Raw genomic sequence first — 17,802 nt, forward strand, 5'->3', positions numbered from 1 at the left:
CATTAAAGAAAGAGAATGGTTTCAAGTCTGAGAAAGGTCCCATGACTCTCTGCACTAATTAATAATTTCTGAAAGCAGAACTTTACAGAAAATGTCAAGATTATGGAAGGAAAAGACTCCCCAAAATTTTCAAGCAAGTGAACAAACAAGGCTAAAGGCTGTGTTTGGGGGAGGCATGGTGAGGGAAGGCTGGAAACAGGAAGAGAGACATAGATTTCCAAGACTCCATCATTACTTGTGTTCTTGACCTGTCCAGGAGAAGAGAACTGTCAGCACCGAGGCTAAGATGGACTCACATCAGCTCAGACCACCCCAAGATAAGAGATAATGGTAGGAAAAAGTGATCAGAAAGTAGCTACAAAAGAGTTAAGAAAAAAAAAAAAAAGAAAGCCGTGGTTTAGAAATAAAGGCAAGAAATAGCTTCAAGTCCTACTTATAGAGCTATAGCTTATGCCAATCACTTATCATTTTGAAATCTCATTTTTAAATGTTCTAGTGGGATAATACAACTATAGAATGTCTAAGGGTTACTGAGTATTTAAGTAATAGCCATGTGGGTCAAAGTAGTGTGTACTTAGTAATTTGTAACACTCCTTTTTTAATACTAGAAAGTTAGTGGGAAGATAGAAAAGGCCTGGCTGTAAAAGTAGTGAACTAGATAAGTTTATTTAGTTGTTATTTAATTTATTTAGTTTGTAAGTTTATTTAGTTGTTAGTTAGTTTCACTGGTTAGTTAGTAAGAAATAATACTGTAGAGCAGGGTGATACTTGTGTGAAAATTAATTCTCGGGTACTCATACAAATAAGCCCATAATAGTGCCGGGTTTTCAATGCTGTTTCTTGCTCTGCCCTTTGCTGTTCTTCAAAAGGATTCCTCCAAGCTCAAAAGGCTGCTGGACAGCAATTCAAGTTCACAGTTAAATCCTCTCCCTGCTCTCTCCATCTCCATAAGCAGGCATGTATAGCACTCCATTTCTACACTGGTAGCTCTCTTCACCAGAAAGAAGCAACCATGTTTATATTTGACCCCTTTTCTTAGTTGTTTGCAGCATTGTTTGACCTGAGAGGCCTGAGACCTCTTGCTCTCCTCTTTTACTTGCATTTTCTTTCTCTCCTTTTTTCTTTTTTCCTTTTGCCTCCTTCCTTCCCTTCCTCTCTTGCTTCCTTCTTCCCTCCTCCCCTTCCTCTTTCTCTTCCTCACATACTTCCTTCATTCCCCTCTTTTTTCTTTTTTTTGTTTTATTTCCAGACAGAATCTTCTTTTCTAGCCCACGCTGTTTTGAAACTGCTATGTAAATAAAGGAAAATGGTGGTGTCATGATATACTCGTATTAGTGTCTCAAATTCTAAGACTAGAGCTTTGTCTCAGTATGCTTGGATATGGATGTATTTCTCTCTTTATAAGAGCTGAAGTTTCTGTGTGTTTTCCCTTTCTTTCAGTTTTAGGAACACTGCATGATAACTCTTCCCCTTCTTCCCTATTACATACTCTAGAAGCATGCAGCTTGCAGGAAACTCAGAAGTGGGTGGGTGGCTCTGTGCTCACATATGGGCTGCAATAAGGAGACACATTTCAGTGAGCACATAAAAGTATGTTCACCATACCTTTGCTGTTCTTGGGGGATCATCATCTTTCCCTAACACTGGCAGCAATAACAAAAACACTAGAAACTTTGAACTCTACTGTGCCCAAGGACTCATAACCAGGGACCTTCTATATTGAGATATTTCCTGCCCTGTTGTCTTCTGATATATATATATATATATATATATATATATATATATATATATATATGGAATTTCAGGCCAAGGGAAAAAAATGATTGGAGCACAGTTTCTCTGACTTTATCACTGAACAAGAAATTATTCTGTAGTAAGAGTAATGTTTCAGTTGACATCCTGTGCCACTGCACCATCAAGATATTTAAGTGTGGCTGCAGAGTCAAGATGACTAGAGTTAACTAACTCCCTTTGATAGAGTAGTTAGTATTTATAAGACACAACAATTAGAATGTTACAAGTTTTAGAGAAAACTGAGATGCCGTACCTGTTTCTTAAGCAACCCGACCTTCTGGTCGACCTGGGAAAGGCGGGCACACTAAACCTGCACAGAAAGTCGACTGGTTTGTTTGTTCCAAATTAGACCATGGTGACTGACACTTGTTCACTGACATCTCTGGAGTGTTTTCAGGATTAGGTTTTAGACAGCCCATCCAGAGTCTGAGTAATTCACTCTGTATTATCTACCTTCATTTATAAGCACCTTTAAATTGTGAAAAACATGACCCTGTCTTGCTTTCAAGAAACATGGCCCATTTCTTTCTGTTTTCAGCGAAATTCCTACACTTCCATGTTTTACATAAGCAGTAAGAATTATTGTTGACTTGTTTTGTGGAGAAGATATTAGTAGAATAGAACACATAAAATGTTTTTGCATGAAACAGTCATATCAAAACCACAAATGAAGATATATGAATTGGATACAACTTTGTATGTATTACGATATGGACTGTAAAATTGAAGCTGTAATAAATTAAATTAGACCAAATGGTGGTCTAATTTAATACCTATCCAGTAGTTTAAAAACATTGCTGGGTTAACTCCGGAAATTATGAACAATTGTCTGTGGTCATTAGGAAGCACAATTTTTGAATGTACTTGATTATACCCACATTACTGGAAAGCAATTCTTGATGAGAGCTCTCTGCTTTAAACATGAAGTCATTTCTATTGAGCAGTTCCCTCACAATCTTAAATGATTCAAGAGAAAAGAGAGAGAAAGGAAAGCAGAGTCTAGTTTATGGCCAAATTACATGGGACAGAGTTGTCCAAAATATTCTCACAGTTTTTGTTTTGACAATTTGTCCCATTCTTACATCTCGTCAGGTCTTCCTTATTCATTGACAGACTATTATATTCGAAATGGTTGCTGAAAACTTTCAGCATTCAGAAATGCTTGCAAGACATATAAAAATGTCTTTATTCAGACTGGAACATATAATACCTGCCAAATTTGTAGGTTTGAAACCACTTTCAATAAGAATTAAAAGGCCTCTTCCTTGTTGGAATAGCACCATCAATAGACAACTTGTCTGCTTGTATGAAATAGTGGGTTCTCGTCTCCGATGTTGCAATTTAGTTTAAAATCACTTTGTGATGACAGGGTACATAAAGATGATAAAACCCTGAAGATGACAGTCTAAATTTCAAAGATGACCTATCATCGATAAAAGATTAAATATCATAAACATTTGAAATGCCAGATTATCAGGTGGTTGGCACACTTTCAGTGTTTTGGGATGCAGAGACACTAGAGATAAGACAGACTGATACTGCTGACATTCTCTTATTACACTATGCAAAAATTATCCTCTTCCAACGGGATATGAATGGTAACTGGTTTTCACTTACAAGTTATGTATTTTTCTCCATCCTAATGCAATATATTAAATGGTACCAAATGATAGAGACAGAGTGGTCAAAAATCACTTTTTACAAAGTACAGAGCCTGATTTGGGAACATTCTTCTCAAACATAGCTGGTCCTTAAATTCTATTAGCAATTTTTATATACTTACAAGAATGATTAGACAAGCTGGTCCTATGAAGCTCCAAATGAAATTGTTTTCGGTGCTTAGCCAACATCTGAAAAGTAAGTGAGAGATAAAATCAGTAAATACGCTACATGGACTCTAGCGAAACAACATTCTTAAACACAAGCAGAGTACTTAGCAGTATCTTTCAAATGCTCATAAAGTCTGTTTAACTTACACTTTGGTGGTACCGTAATATCTGTATCCTAAGGATGCTGAGAACCCAACAACTACAGCTGGGCTGAGATAGCCAAAGATATAGAAGTTTTTGTGCAAAAACCCCTTGTTGTAGATGACTCCAACAACGATGAGATACAGGTGTACGCCTTCAATGCACATCCAGGCAAAGGCAGCTAAAAAGAAGTAATGGAGCAGGCCAGCAATGATAGAGCAGACCAACTAGAATGAAAAAGAAGGGAGAAATCATAAGTAACATTTTCTTTAAAATTATCATATATTTCTCTCAACCTTCTTCATGAATGATATTTTATATCATGATGATCATACTAAAATATCTGTGTCTCATCAGCTTTGTTTTTAAGATGTTCTGCTCGTGGCTGATTTAAAAGAACTGCACTTCATCTATGGGAAGTGCCAAATGATCTTGTGATAGAATTAAGCTATTGATTTGCCCAGAGATTTGTTGTTTATATGCATTGATGTTCTGGGATAAATTGGGGACTCTTCACACTTAAAGTGTTTCTCAGTGGCTGTGTAATGGTTTAAACTGGATTCTGTCTGGATATCATTGTTCTTTCCATTTTAATAAAGTTCAAATAATGTATATTATTGTTAAACCATATAAAACAAAGTGAGCCTCCTGATTAAGTAGCATAATTTAAAATGTACATATTGTATATTTTACCAAAATATCCGTTGTGGAATTGCTTAGAGTTGTCAGAATCCTATACAAATTTGAAATGTCTTTTCATTAAACATTTTTTCACAAGTATTTACTTATTACTTAGAACTGGAATTAGAGTTAAATTTGCTTTTTTTTTAATGATATGTATGTTTGTGTCTCTCTGTGTCTGTATGGATGCCATATGCATATTGTGTCTTTGCAGGCCAGAAGTTGATGTCAGATTTCTTGAGCCTGGACTTAATGAGTAGTTGTGAGCCACCAGATATGGTATTGGGAATTGAAGTCTGGTCTTTGTCAAGAGCACCAAATGCTCTTAAGCACTGAGCCATCTCTTTAGCCCTGGAGTTAGGTTTATGAGAGCTAATAATTGATTAGTAAAATCGGTAATATTTATTACTGGAGCGATCACACAATATAATGCTTATTTTCCTCATTAAAATGGTATAGGTAATGGAGAAATGGCTAAGTGGCTAGGAACATTGACTTGCAGAGGACCAGTTATGGCTCCCAGCACCCATGGTAGCTCATAACAATCTGTAACTACAGTTCCAAGGAGTCCAATGGCCTCTTCTGAACTCTGCCCACACTAGGCATGCAAGTGGTATACATACATACATGCAGGTAAAACACTCATATTCATAAAGTAAATAAAACTAAAAAATTAAAACTATACTTCAAGGATAAGCATATATGTTAAAATATGTGGGAGACTAATGTATAAAGGTGAGGAGCAGAAAGATTTCAAGAAGTTGAAATTTGGAACTCACTTATGTGGAAATTGGTTATGATAAAGAGCTTAAAAACAAGTAGATTTGACAGGAAGGAGTTGACAAAAACACTAAGTAAGACTTGTAGAACAAAAATGAGGGAAAAGGGAAAGAAGAAAAATACACTTGAGGGCTGAGGGGAGTATAAAATGGAGAGGTATCATGAATCCTTCTGCAAAGCATAGAAACAACACACACACACACACACACACACACACAAACACACACAAAGGGTGTTTTATGGTGCCTAATTCAGAGGGAAAACTCAATGACTGGTTACCAGCTTTAGCTCCTGGAAGATTTCCAAGAGGGACAGAAGTGCACAGTTGCTTTTCTGCTTTGTGGTCCCAAGAATACATTTCTCCAGCCAGCGCATGGAAGGTGGCTAGGATTCTAACTGCTGCTGTTGTATGTGAACTTGAATGTTGCTCACTCCCTCACCTAAGGCTACTGGCAGCCATTGGGTTACAGACATCCTAGTTGCCTAGAGACCAAGGAGCATTCTTGTGATCAGTAAAAAATTCCTCAAAGGACTCCATGGCAACCATGAGTTGCCTCTTAGAAAGTGCTGTTCTCCCTTCTTTCCTGCATGCAGGGTCAAAATTTGTTGCCTGGCTCTTCTGGTCTGCAATTCCAATTTCTTTCATGAGCACACATGTTAATAAGTGGTTGACATGCTTAACCCTATATCAGGTCCCACTTGTGTGCAGATAGAGATTTTAGAATAGGAGACTCTTTGGTGAGGTCTCAGGTCACTCTGATTGTGACTGTGTTTGGGTTTACTCTCAATCCTAAAGCAAACTTCATTTCCACTCCACTGTAGTCCCTTCTTATTGCTCATGCAAAAGCAGGGATTTCTCTGGTATAAAACTTTGGTTTTCCCAGTAATTCACATAATGAAGAATATTTTTGTTTAATGAACTTGACAAGTGTGCCATTTAGATATGTTAGCATTATCAAATCTAGAATAGATAACTTAATTATTATCAACAATTATCTAACATGTCAGCTCCACTAAGACCTTTATTATGGTTCATGTTCATGTGACATGTTGTTAGGGAAAAAAAGAAAAAAAAATACAAGAAAAAATACGAATACAGTACGGGGGGGGGCAGGCTGGGTACCTTATTTGTATTTATATTGATCCCAACAAGAAACACAAGCTCTGCAAGAAAAAGGCTGCAACAGAGGTTCTTGTGAATTGTGGTCCTGGTGCTTTGGATTTCACTGAAGAACCAGAAGGTGAAAATGCAGATGGCGAGGCAAATCAGCGAGATAATTATTCCAAGCTGAGTGATCCTTGTCAGAATATTATAATCTTTAATTCCCTGGGGGCAAATAATAAGAGTTGTTAAGAGAAAGACTTAGTGACTTACCAAAGGGACTACAGTCCCTAACGAACTTCTTAGGGAAGTTTAATCAAAATGTTCATAAAATGTAAAAATAAAACGTGCATTTAGATGAGAAAGCTTGTACTTAGTATCCAGAGAAGTCTGATATAAATCATGTAGCAGGCTAACAGTACTATAATTAGTGATTTTTTTCTCTAAGCATAGTATATATTAGTACATGCCTGAATAATGTTATCACCATCAGTTTCATGATATTGGAAAGGTAATTCATCATTGTAATGGGAAAATGGTTAATTAAAACAGATTTATCAGCAGTAAGTCCAGAGCTTCTGTCTATGAGGTGATTCATCTAGAACACATTAAACAAAGGTAAAAGAAAAACGGGATATGTGAAGACCAAAATAGTGCAGGTGAGACTGAAATGGAGACCACTTGTTTATTTTCACACAAAGAATAGAAGCTTCCCCTACCCCCATGGAAAAATCATAACTGATACTAATTCAAACAAATTAATTGTGATACTTAATAAACTTCATGGTATTAATTAATGACCTGATGAAGAAACATAGAATCAGCAACCTGATGAAGATTACAACACAGAGATACAAAGAAAGAAATTATGTAATCATCAACATAGCCACCACCATCACCACCACCACCATCATCATCACCACCATCACCATAATCATCATCACCACCATCACCACAATCATCATCACCACCATCACCACAATCACCACCACCATCACCATCACCATCACCACCATCATGCAGTCTAAACAAATACTACTGAAACAAAATATGTATTACAAGGATATTTACCTTTTTTTTTTTAATGTTTGAGAATTGTTGGGGTTTTATTTCATTAAGGATATACTGGGTAAAAATGTGCCAAATTTTGTCAGTCATCAAAATAAACCCATTATAAAGAAAGAAACTTCTCCAGAAACCATAAGAGTAAAATGTGTGAGTAGCTATTGAAATATGTAAAATCCAGAACAATGGAAATATGTTATAGACTAGTAAGTCTTTGATAGGAAAAAACCTAATCATTCCTTATACATGTCCTAGCAGAAAATGAAGGAAAGAGAGACAAAACCAAACCAAACCAACCAAGCAACCAACAAACCAACAACCAAACAAACAAAAACCCAGTCTTTTCAATTACATTAAACATACAATTGTCTCCCAAGAAAAATATAAAGAGGTTATCCTTTTTAATGATATGAGGTAGAAAGAGGAAAAGCAAGGATGATAAAGGCTGGTCGAAGCTCTGTGAACAAGCTGGGCTTACGATGGAGGTGCTGGAAGACATCAGGATCGCAAAGTGTGTCAGATGACTACAGCGGCAGGAGGTGTGTGTGGCATTTGAGTCTGTCAGCTCACAGCCCTCGGATGACCAGCCGCCATTCTCCATGGCATCGGCGGAATAGTCCCAAAAGGCACACTGTGTCCTATACTCCTCTGAGAGCTGAAAAACAGAGAACCCGCTCCTGAGAAAAAGAGGGAAGTCTACAGCAGCCTTGCCTTGCTGGCATTCAGTGTATTCCTGATGCGACCAGCGTGGCGCCTCACCTGTGAGCACACAGTCAGTGCTGACAAATGACATCCGTGCTTCTGCAGCAGATTTGGAATTTACATTGAAGTGATGCTACAGTTATTTCAGTTTTGTAGAGTTGTGATAATTTTTATCAAATGACATGTGAATTTCAGAGAGGAAGAGCACTGAGGTCATCATCTGTCTTTATTCAGCAAATACTTATTTTTATCAAATATTGTCAAGTATACACTAAACATGAAGTATTGACCAAAACAATGTATATTCACTGTTGATCTTACATTCTACTTGTATATAAAAAATTAGGAAATGAGAAAGAAGAAGAAAATGAAATGGAAAGTAGCCCCAGGAGACTTTTCACAGGAGGGGATGGCTAGTCATGTGAGCATATCACATCTATTTGTGTGTGTATGTGTGTGAGCAGGAGTCAGTTTGTCCTTCCGTCATGTGCTTGTGGTTCTGAAGGATTAACTCCAGTTGTCATGTTTTGCTCACAGAACCATTTCACAAGCTCTTAAACAACATCTTTATATCCTGAAAGATATGAGCTTAAAAACTGTCAAAACATTCCAGAGGCAGGCATATTTCTGTGAGTTCAAGGCCAGCCTGGTCTACAAAGCGAGTTCAGAACAGTGAAGAAAGACTACACAGAGAAATACTGTCTCAAAAGACCAAAAAACAAACAAACAAACAATCAAAACAATGTAGCTTAAGTTTAGAACATTGCACGTGCTTCTCTTTAGTGTTGACAAGAAATTTTAAGAAGAACTAGAAGTGCAAAATATTCTATAGAAAAAGTAGTTCAGTGTTGGGGAGTACATCACTGGTTGAGTGCAAGCTCAGAACAGACTTGGGCTCAATTCCCATCACTGAAAAGGCGAAAGGATCAAAATTATATTAACTTTTAAAATTTTTTCAATATGTTTATTCTCAAAAACTCAGATATAACTAAAGTAATACCACCAAAGTATATTTCAGTTCGCTGAATATATAACAAATTTTAAATAACACTGAAAAACAACTTACCTTTACATGACTTAGTGTAAATGTAATTTTTTCAAGTTCATACAATGTGGGCGGATTTGAGCTAATTGAGGCAGAAATAACTGAAGAAATGACTTTTTCCTTTCCACCAGAATTATCACTTTGAGGGTCCAGTGAGAATTTCTCAGATGAAGAAAGCAAGGGGCCAATGCTCTTATAGCATAGGAATGCAACTACAACATTGCCTGTCAATCAAATGAAGGTTGTCAGTGGACACTTAGAAAATGAAAGTATGTTAAAGCTTTTCAACACAAAAACTGAGCAGACAAAAGTTATACTTGATGGAAACCATAAAAATTTAGATTGGACTGTGAGGTAAAGTATCCCATATGTGCATTATGGTACTACATTCATATCTTCCATTTTTTGACCTCTGAGAACTGTCATGGCATCATCTTTTCACAGACTTTGATTGGAGATAAAGTATTCCTAGGTAAATTGACAGCCTGATCCTAACAAAGAGCCAGAGTCTAAGGCATATTCACTACTAAAGAGAAACTTTTTAACTCATGTGTCCATGTGGGAATGAATTGGAATTAAGAACACGGAGAACTGATTAAGCTGGGACTTGCCAAAGAGCTTGTCCTTCTAATCACTGCAGTGCTTCCTCCTAATGTAAAAACATTCAGTTCTGTGGAGCCAGAGGAACCATGTTTTACCTCAGCACTGCCCAAATTCAGTGTCAGAATACAGCACAATGCTGCAGAATCGCAAACACAAATATAACAGTATATTCAGAAAGCACTGTGCTCACAAACCAGGCTCCTCCACAGCGCACTGAAAAGCGGTCCACATGATCGGGTGATGTATAGTTTCTGAAGTTATGTTACTGCTCGTCTTAATTGTTACAAGGCCTTACTTAACCTAGCTACATCACAGAACCTTTCTTTCACCTACCAGCTTGAGAAACACCTATCCATGAAGCAAATAGATAGTAATCTATGTGGAGGTTAAACTTGCTTGTCAACACCTGGGGAAGTGGGAGCTGCATCTGAAGAAATGCTTCCATCAGATTGACCTTCCATCAGCATGCCTCTGAGAAATTTTCTTGATTGCTGATATAAGCAGTGGCAACACATTGTGGGCAGTGCTCTCACTGGCCAGGTGTGTCTGGGCTGTGTGAGGAAGGCAGCTATGGGAAGCCAATAAGCAGAGTTCCTCCAGAGCGTCAGTTCAGTTCCTGCCACCAGGCTCTCCTTTGGCTTCTCCTCATGAGGGGCTGTAACCTGTATGTCTAGTAAAGCCTCTCCCACTCCACTTGCTTTTGGTCAATGTTATAGAGTCCTAACCAGAACAGTCTGGAGTATTTGAGCTAGTGACATCAAGACTCTTAGAAATGACCATGATGCTAGTGTTTCTTGTGGATTGAAGGAAGGACTGAAAATTTAAGGAAATATCAGGTCCACTGACAGGGGTGGTTACCTCTTAGGGGTCATAGTAAGAAATGGTCCCAACTGAAATGAAAGGTGTATGAGAAAAGGTGTCTTTAAATTATTTTATTACCTACTGCTATCTAAAATGATGTTTTGTTTTTTTTTTTAACATCAATATGTGATTTTGAACAAGGGGTGCCATTGAAATCTCTAAACTCCCCACTGTATTTTCTTGATGAATATTCTTTTAGCATCCCCCACCCCCAGTATTTTGAACATTTTCAGTTTTGATGTTTTCTTGCTAATTTTAGGACTAATTAATCTTTGAACTTCCTTGCCAGTCTTGAATGTAAAATGTTCTTCCACTCAACTATGCTTTGAATGCTTGATCTCCAGCTGGTGGGGACACCTTGAAGGCAAGGAATTTTTCCACAAGGTGTTATCTCTCTTGCAGATAGCTCGATTGGCCTGAAGCTTTGAAGGTTCCTCTCTCTCCCAGTTCTCTCCTGCTTTCTCTGCTTCTTGGCATGTTGACATTTTTCATTCATGCCCCTTTCCCCTTGTAAATGTTTTTATTTCCTCAGATGATGGGATGAGAAGAGAGCCATACCCAAGCTTTACAAATATATGGCTTAGGCTGAGCCCAGGGCACTTCTATCTAACCATCCCTAGACCTAGGCCTGGAAACTTCTAGCCTCCATTCAATCTAATCTTCTGTAAGATCAGACTTTGAAGGATTCAGATTCCAGCATCCATTTGCTAACATAGGCCTAGAATGTTTACAACCTTCAAGACTTACTGCCAAATAAAACTTACCATTTCTAACCCTTTCTGAACTCTGGCTTGCTGGTTCAACTAAGCTGTTCTGGCTCAAAACTTCTATCTACGCTGACTGATTCAAACTGGTTTCTCTCTGCTTCTCACTGAATTACTCTGCTTGAAGTAACTGCCTCTGAACTCAAGAACTGAACTGTACTCAACTGAACTCCAACAAGAATTGCACCAACTTCCTAACTCTACTGTACTCTCTCCATGAACTTCACTGTGCTCCTGTGCTGTACTCTACTTCACTGTACTGTCTTGTCTCACTCTTTCTCTGTCCTGCTCTTAAGTAGCTTCTCTTCTGAAAAAGTTGGGCATATTCTATCTCTGACTGATTCTGTCAAATCTTTCTCTGAGTCATCACTTTGCCCCTCACTTAGATGTTATTGTTTGGGATTAAAGGTGTATAGTAAATTCCAGCCAGAGGAATTAAGGGTGTGTAATAAAGCCAGAGGAATTAAAGGTGTGTAATAAGGTCATGTCTACATTCCAGCTGGATCTCACAGACCTAGGTTTTTGGATGTGAGCCCTTGTCAGAGTAGCCATGTTGTTGGATTAAAATTCCTCTACACCCTCTGCCCTGAACTCCTCCATGCCTTCCCAACATGATGGACTGACTGAAACTGTGAGCCAAATAAATCTTTCCTCTTTTAAGGTTTTCTACCAGATATTTTGTAACTAACACAACAAATCTGTACTTTCTACTAAATAGTAAGGTCCGCTCACCAACAAAAGGGATTGCAGATATAGACTCTTTTGTAAAGAATACATCATTTCATACTGAATCCCATCTGCTCTCATTTCGTGCTCATGATGTTTATGCTTTCTTTGTCCTGTACTTTCTATATTCTGCATATCTTTTTTTAAGAATGAAAAACAACCTTTCATTGAGTGTCTAGAACAAATGTGTGAATATTTATTTAGTGCAAATGACTATGTTAAAGTTCCAGATATAACATTTATTTATATGTATGTATATAATACATGTATATATGTGTACAGATATGTACTTGTTAGTAGCTTTTTTCCCTTAGAATCATTTGTTTTGTTTGTTTTTATTATTATTATTTTGAAATGTTACCAATCATTTTTTTTCCCAGTGATGCAATAGTGCTTTGCAACCTGGGTTAGTTGAAAACCACCAGGGTGAAAAAAAGGTATGATTTCCTTGCCTCTCAAATTTTAAGAGTATAGTTTCCAATAAGGACTATACAGTGAACTTCTGAGAGAATCTTGTTCCTGGATGCCTTTATTGCTCCTTATTTTTGTAGAATGCTAAGGGTTCTTCTCAGTAGAATATTCTTCAGTGGTGTTTGGGCATTTGACTATTATCCTAATTTCACAAGTAATTAAAGAAAAATATGTACAATTCCTTAGCAGATATTCATTATGTTTTTTGTTTGTTTGTTTTGTTTTGTAAAACCACGGTTCAGAACACTGAATCTGGTTTTGTCACCCTATCTTGTCCCTGTCACATTTCTAAATTCAGCTTACAAGATAGTGCAAAAACCCATTTGTGCTTCTTGATCCCCTTAATTCCTATCAATGGCGCCTTTTGTCTTTTCTAATGAATTTCACAAGTGAAATCAAATGCAGACATCACTGGGAGGCAAGATCCATTTGTACATTTGTATATTCCTTTAAGATTCAACCTTGAGGAAAAGACATTTTCCCACTCTGCCTTATTGAGATCTGATATTACCATCTCCTTCAGCTGTCCATTTATGTGTGTCATCATTAAACATAACAATGCTACCACACAATCAGTCAGCATCTCTCTGAGATTTTAATTCTGTGACAATGTCATCATTCGTCACCATAATAGGTATTTTCAATGTGTTTTCCATAACTTCTAAATACCATTTACATTGTCTGAAATTTCAACTGTTTAACAGGTTCTGTGGATATGTTCATAAATCTCATATGTATGCTCTGTTGATTACAGTATGGTTTAGTAGCATATGAGATAAAGGTTCAGTTATTTTTTTTTCAGTTGTTTTGTAACTATATGTTTCTCACTTTGATCAGAAAATAAATAACAGTGAAGATAAAGAATGGAGAAAAAATCTCAAGCAGTGGAAACAAAATGAACTGAAGCACAAGAAAGAAAATATCATGAGGCTAACTTGTAGAATAGTCATTAAGGATAAAGTCTGTCAGTTCGTAAAGCAGTTTCTCTGTGTGTTTACTGCATAGTTTCATCTGTGTTTATGATTACCCACACACTCTCTGAGGAAAGGTTTCAATTCATGTTTACCCTCAACAATATATCTCTACCAATGAGAGAACAACTACAAGAGAACTTATGCCATGATAGAGAGAATTTTCCATGCTCATTTCTCCAAGAGGAGATAAATGATAAAATAAATTAACGCAGTAACTACTTGCTTCACTCCAGTTAGGTGACAAGGAAAAGCTTGTTGAGTTAATTTTTTTTATTAACTTTTTCCTTTCTAGTATTGCTCTAAACTATTCGCTGATAAACATGGAGACAAATCCATTAACTTTCCACCTTAGTTCCATTATCTACGAAATGAGCTTGTTAAATCAGATGATCACTAAATTGCTTGCCACTAGCATTCTCTCTCTTAACTTTTTTAAGTTGCATCTGACTTAGACTTTACTATACAAAAGCTAAGGAATGATGAATGAAAGAAAAGGTTAAGCCTAAGCAATAATCACTGTTTTTTGTCTTTTTTTTTTAAAGAACATCCTTTCATGCAATCATAAATTTGGTTTCATGATGAAAAATTAGAATATTATTGCTTAAAGTTCTCCTCAGGTAATCATATCAGAGAGAAATCTCAGCTATTCTGTAAAGAAACTTAAAATATTTCTATAGAAAATTACATGTATATTTGTGAAATAGCCAAGTGCATATTAACTATTTATCAGAAATTCCTGAATGTGCATAAGATGTTAAGTCATACCAGTTGAGTCATGTGAAGCTTTTCTCTTTGGAAATATTTTTACATAGCCTTCGTCCACATTCATATGGGGATGAGCATGCTTCATATGATTTGAATCAAAAACAAAAACCTTGAGAGCTGAAATAAGACCATGGAAATAAGACATATTCTAAAATTAGTTTAATCAATGTAAGTTTTAAATTTAGAGGCATTTGCGTTAGACACCACTTCATTTCTTGGGGCAGTTTAATGCATGCCCCCTAAAACTGAGAAACCTAGGAAATTTCATTTTCTGTCTTTTGACTATTGCATTCATGGCTTAATCTTTAGTGAGCTAAAATAAAAAACTAACATCTACACATGCAGGAGTATCCACACACAATTTCAAAGGCAACGAAGGACTACTGTCATACAGGTCTGTCTCACCCACAGCCCATCAGCCGCATCCAGAAAAGGTACGAATATGGCATCACATGAAATAGTAAACTTAAATAAAACTTAAATACAATTTTGTAAACTTTGTAGATGACAATGTCTTGCCTCTGTGTCAAAAGATTGGGCATACCTGTATACTATGTGCAATGTAAATATAACTTACTCTCGAAAGATTGACATAATTAAATTTTTGAGTAATAATTCCCTTTGGAGGTACATTACCACATCCTTTACACAAAAACATAGTATGCCTACATGGTAATTTCATCATTTTTAGTTTTAATTTGGGCAAGTGATGAATATCAATGAGATAATCCTTCTATCAATATACAACTGCCTAGTTGAATATCAGCCAGAGATGCAATAGAGGTACACTCAATGAATACATAATAAAACATCTTGATTCTTCAGAAGAAACCATTCTTAACTTTATTCATAATGTTAGTATTTTTTTCAGTAACTGCATGAAGCAGGAAACTGTATTTCATTAGTATAATAGCCTCATGTTATCACAAGGCAAAGCATTCCTAAAGAAAATTTTAAATATTCCATATGCATAATTCCTGATGTAAATATTATAGTTTCAGGAGACAACTGAGTGAACATGACAGTGGAAAAATATCTTCTGCCAACTTTCATGATAAACAGTGTATGGATAGGAAAAAGGAGACAGGAAAGACAGGGGCAAATCTATATAGCCAATCTCATTACTAGCATGGTTCTCCGTTCATATTGTTTAACATAAAACAGCAGGCATTTCTGCCTTCACACTACTGTGAGAAACTTAACATGACAGGAACTGCCCCTTACTGTCTTGTTTGGAAAATGCTACTGCTTTGAAGCAGACCATTCACCTCCAGGCCTTACCTATATCACTAGAACTCATATTGAACTGAGCAGTTTTTTGGAAGTTCTGAGAGATTTTTAACGTGATGTTCTCGGCAGCGTGCATCAGTTTTGTGAGATGTAGTCTTCTATGATTTGAAGGTAATTGGTCCCAAATTTTAAGTGTGTTCTTTTGAACAAAATTATTGATGGTTTTCACAAATTCCTATTTAAGAAAAAACATGTTTTTAGAAATAACACACTGAATAGAATTACAAGAAACAACTTAAAGATCAACTGCACTATGGATTAAATATCAACATACTCACAGTAAGAGTTGAATTGAAATAGTCATTTGTGGATAAAATGGTGTTGTTCACGTGACCTAGAAGTGGAGGAGGTTCTGCTAGTATCTCTATGTATGTGATTACATCCATCAGAGAGAGCTCAGCCTCAGAATTTCTGTAGATTTCTTGGAATAAGGTCATCTGTTCTTTCATGGGTCCAAACTGAGAAAAACAATGAGGCCAGAAGAAGGGAATTTAATGTCTGTTGGAAGGTTTTATAAATAAGTTTTATATGGTTGGGAAATTGGTCCGGTGAGAAAAACACTTGCCATATAAGTTTGAGGACCAGTCTTCAGATACCCAGACTCTCTGTAAAGATATTGTGGGTGGTGGCCCACCTGTAATCCCAGTGCGTGGAGGTGGAGACGAAGGGTCTCTGGGGCAAGCTGTCTAACTAGTCCAGCCTGCAAGCTTTGGGAAGGAGGGAGAGGGAGAAAGACACACACACACACACACACACACACACACACACACACAGAGAGAGAGAGAGAGAGAGAGAGAGAGCCTGTCTCAGAAACTAAGATGAAAAAATGATTGAAGAAGTCATCAAGTATTAGCATCTGGACTCCACATGCACATGGCAGCCACATATATGAACAAACATTCATGTGTACATATTAGACACAAGTCCACATGCATTAAAATCCAGAGTGCGACATACATCAAATTTACCCAGAGGCTGAATTCCTTGTCATAGATGAATAATGTATTATCAGGTTAAACCGAAATCATGACATGTATCAATGACAAAAGAATTTATTTACAAAGGCTTTATAAGCAACTGGGAAAGCTTTGAGCATACCTCAGAAACACACAGAGCTTATTTTAATTGAGAATTTAAAAATAATTTTGAAAAGAACTTCTTTTTTTTTCAAGTATAGACATATCCTAGCCAGTGAACCTATCTCAACATTTAAATTTATTAGTTCTTACAAGTTTTGATATTATAAGTAAGAAATTATGACCTAAAACCTGAATCTGATTGTTTTCCATCAAACGTTCCTCAGTATGCGATGAAATGAAAATGCTTTGGCCAGAAGTTCATTCCTCATAGTGTGATTCACCCTTTCAACCACATAACAACAATTTTATGAATGTCCTACTTTATTGCTCTTTGAAGTGTTCACTTTGAAGTATGAAATCAAGTTGCACTTAACTATGTCTCCTTGGAATGTGGTACTGGGTCTGAGCCAATATGTGTTTTAACCATTTTATTCAACAACTTCCTTTCATGTTTAAAATAATTTTCCAATACACCAAATAACGAAAAGAATAGCATAATTAAACAGGATAAAGTCTTCTACAATGCTTTGGAAAGTTTCAAATTAATCTTATATGCGATGTAAATAATACATGGCTGTGTGCAAACAGTTTAAATTCTATATGAGGTTCAGCTGCTAATGTTTTCAAACAGGACTTTGGTAGCACTTTTGATCTCTAACTGAGATCAAAATGCCAAAATAAAATATATTTCAACCTAAAGTGTCTACTTACTCTTTTTAAAGTTTTATTAACATTTGCAGCAATGCAGGCAGGCTCTAAGTGGCAATTTGAATTCATGCTTTCTGTAGAAAAAGAAAACACATTCCACAGTGAGTCTACAAACCATTGTTCCTAAGCTGATTGTGTTGACTTGAATGATCTTGTTCATTTAAACATTAAAAATGTATTCTTTAACATTTGAGATTCCATTTGAGTTCCAGAATATTTGATGTCTCACAGAAAAGGTAAGAAAGTAGTGTAGGAGGAGGGAACGAGTGCGGGACTGCGTTAGATACGCTGCTTCCACCTTCCATTCAGGGAGACAATGGACCTTTCTTAATGTGGCTGTCAACCTTGGTCAGTGCTGCCGCAGGTCTTGGCGATGTAGCTCACTGACGCTTCACAAATGTGTAGTAAATACTTCATAGAGG

The 17,802-nt window shown here is 36.7% G+C and overlaps 1 protein-coding gene across 1 annotated transcript in view; it reads right to left on the reverse strand.

Moving 5' to 3' along the window:
* The window catches only part of Adgrl4 (adhesion G protein-coupled receptor L4), a 107,593-nt gene that overhangs the window by 22,238 nt on the left and 67,553 nt on the right, over positions 1-17,802 (reverse strand). The window contains exons 5-13 of the mRNA XM_060392507.1: positions 17,384-17,454; positions 15,872-16,051; positions 15,585-15,768; positions 14,304-14,420; positions 9,161-9,363; positions 7,871-8,047; positions 6,349-6,552; positions 3,771-3,991; positions 3,578-3,644 (exon numbers count right to left, since the gene is read on the reverse strand). Of these exons, the coding sequence (XP_060248490.1) occupies positions 3,578-3,644; positions 3,771-3,991; positions 6,349-6,552; positions 7,871-8,047; positions 9,161-9,363; positions 14,304-14,420; positions 15,585-15,768; positions 15,872-16,051; positions 17,384-17,454 (1,424 nt within the window). The remainder of the gene's footprint in view (positions 1-3,577; positions 3,645-3,770; positions 3,992-6,348; positions 6,553-7,870; positions 8,048-9,160; positions 9,364-14,303; positions 14,421-15,584; positions 15,769-15,871; positions 16,052-17,383; positions 17,455-17,802) is intronic.

The sequence above is a fragment of the Meriones unguiculatus genome, chromosome 10, assembly GCF_030254825.1.
Source record: "Meriones unguiculatus strain TT.TT164.6M chromosome 10, Bangor_MerUng_6.1, whole genome shotgun sequence".
Classification (NCBI taxonomy): Eukaryota; Metazoa; Chordata; class Mammalia; order Rodentia; family Muridae; genus Meriones; species Meriones unguiculatus.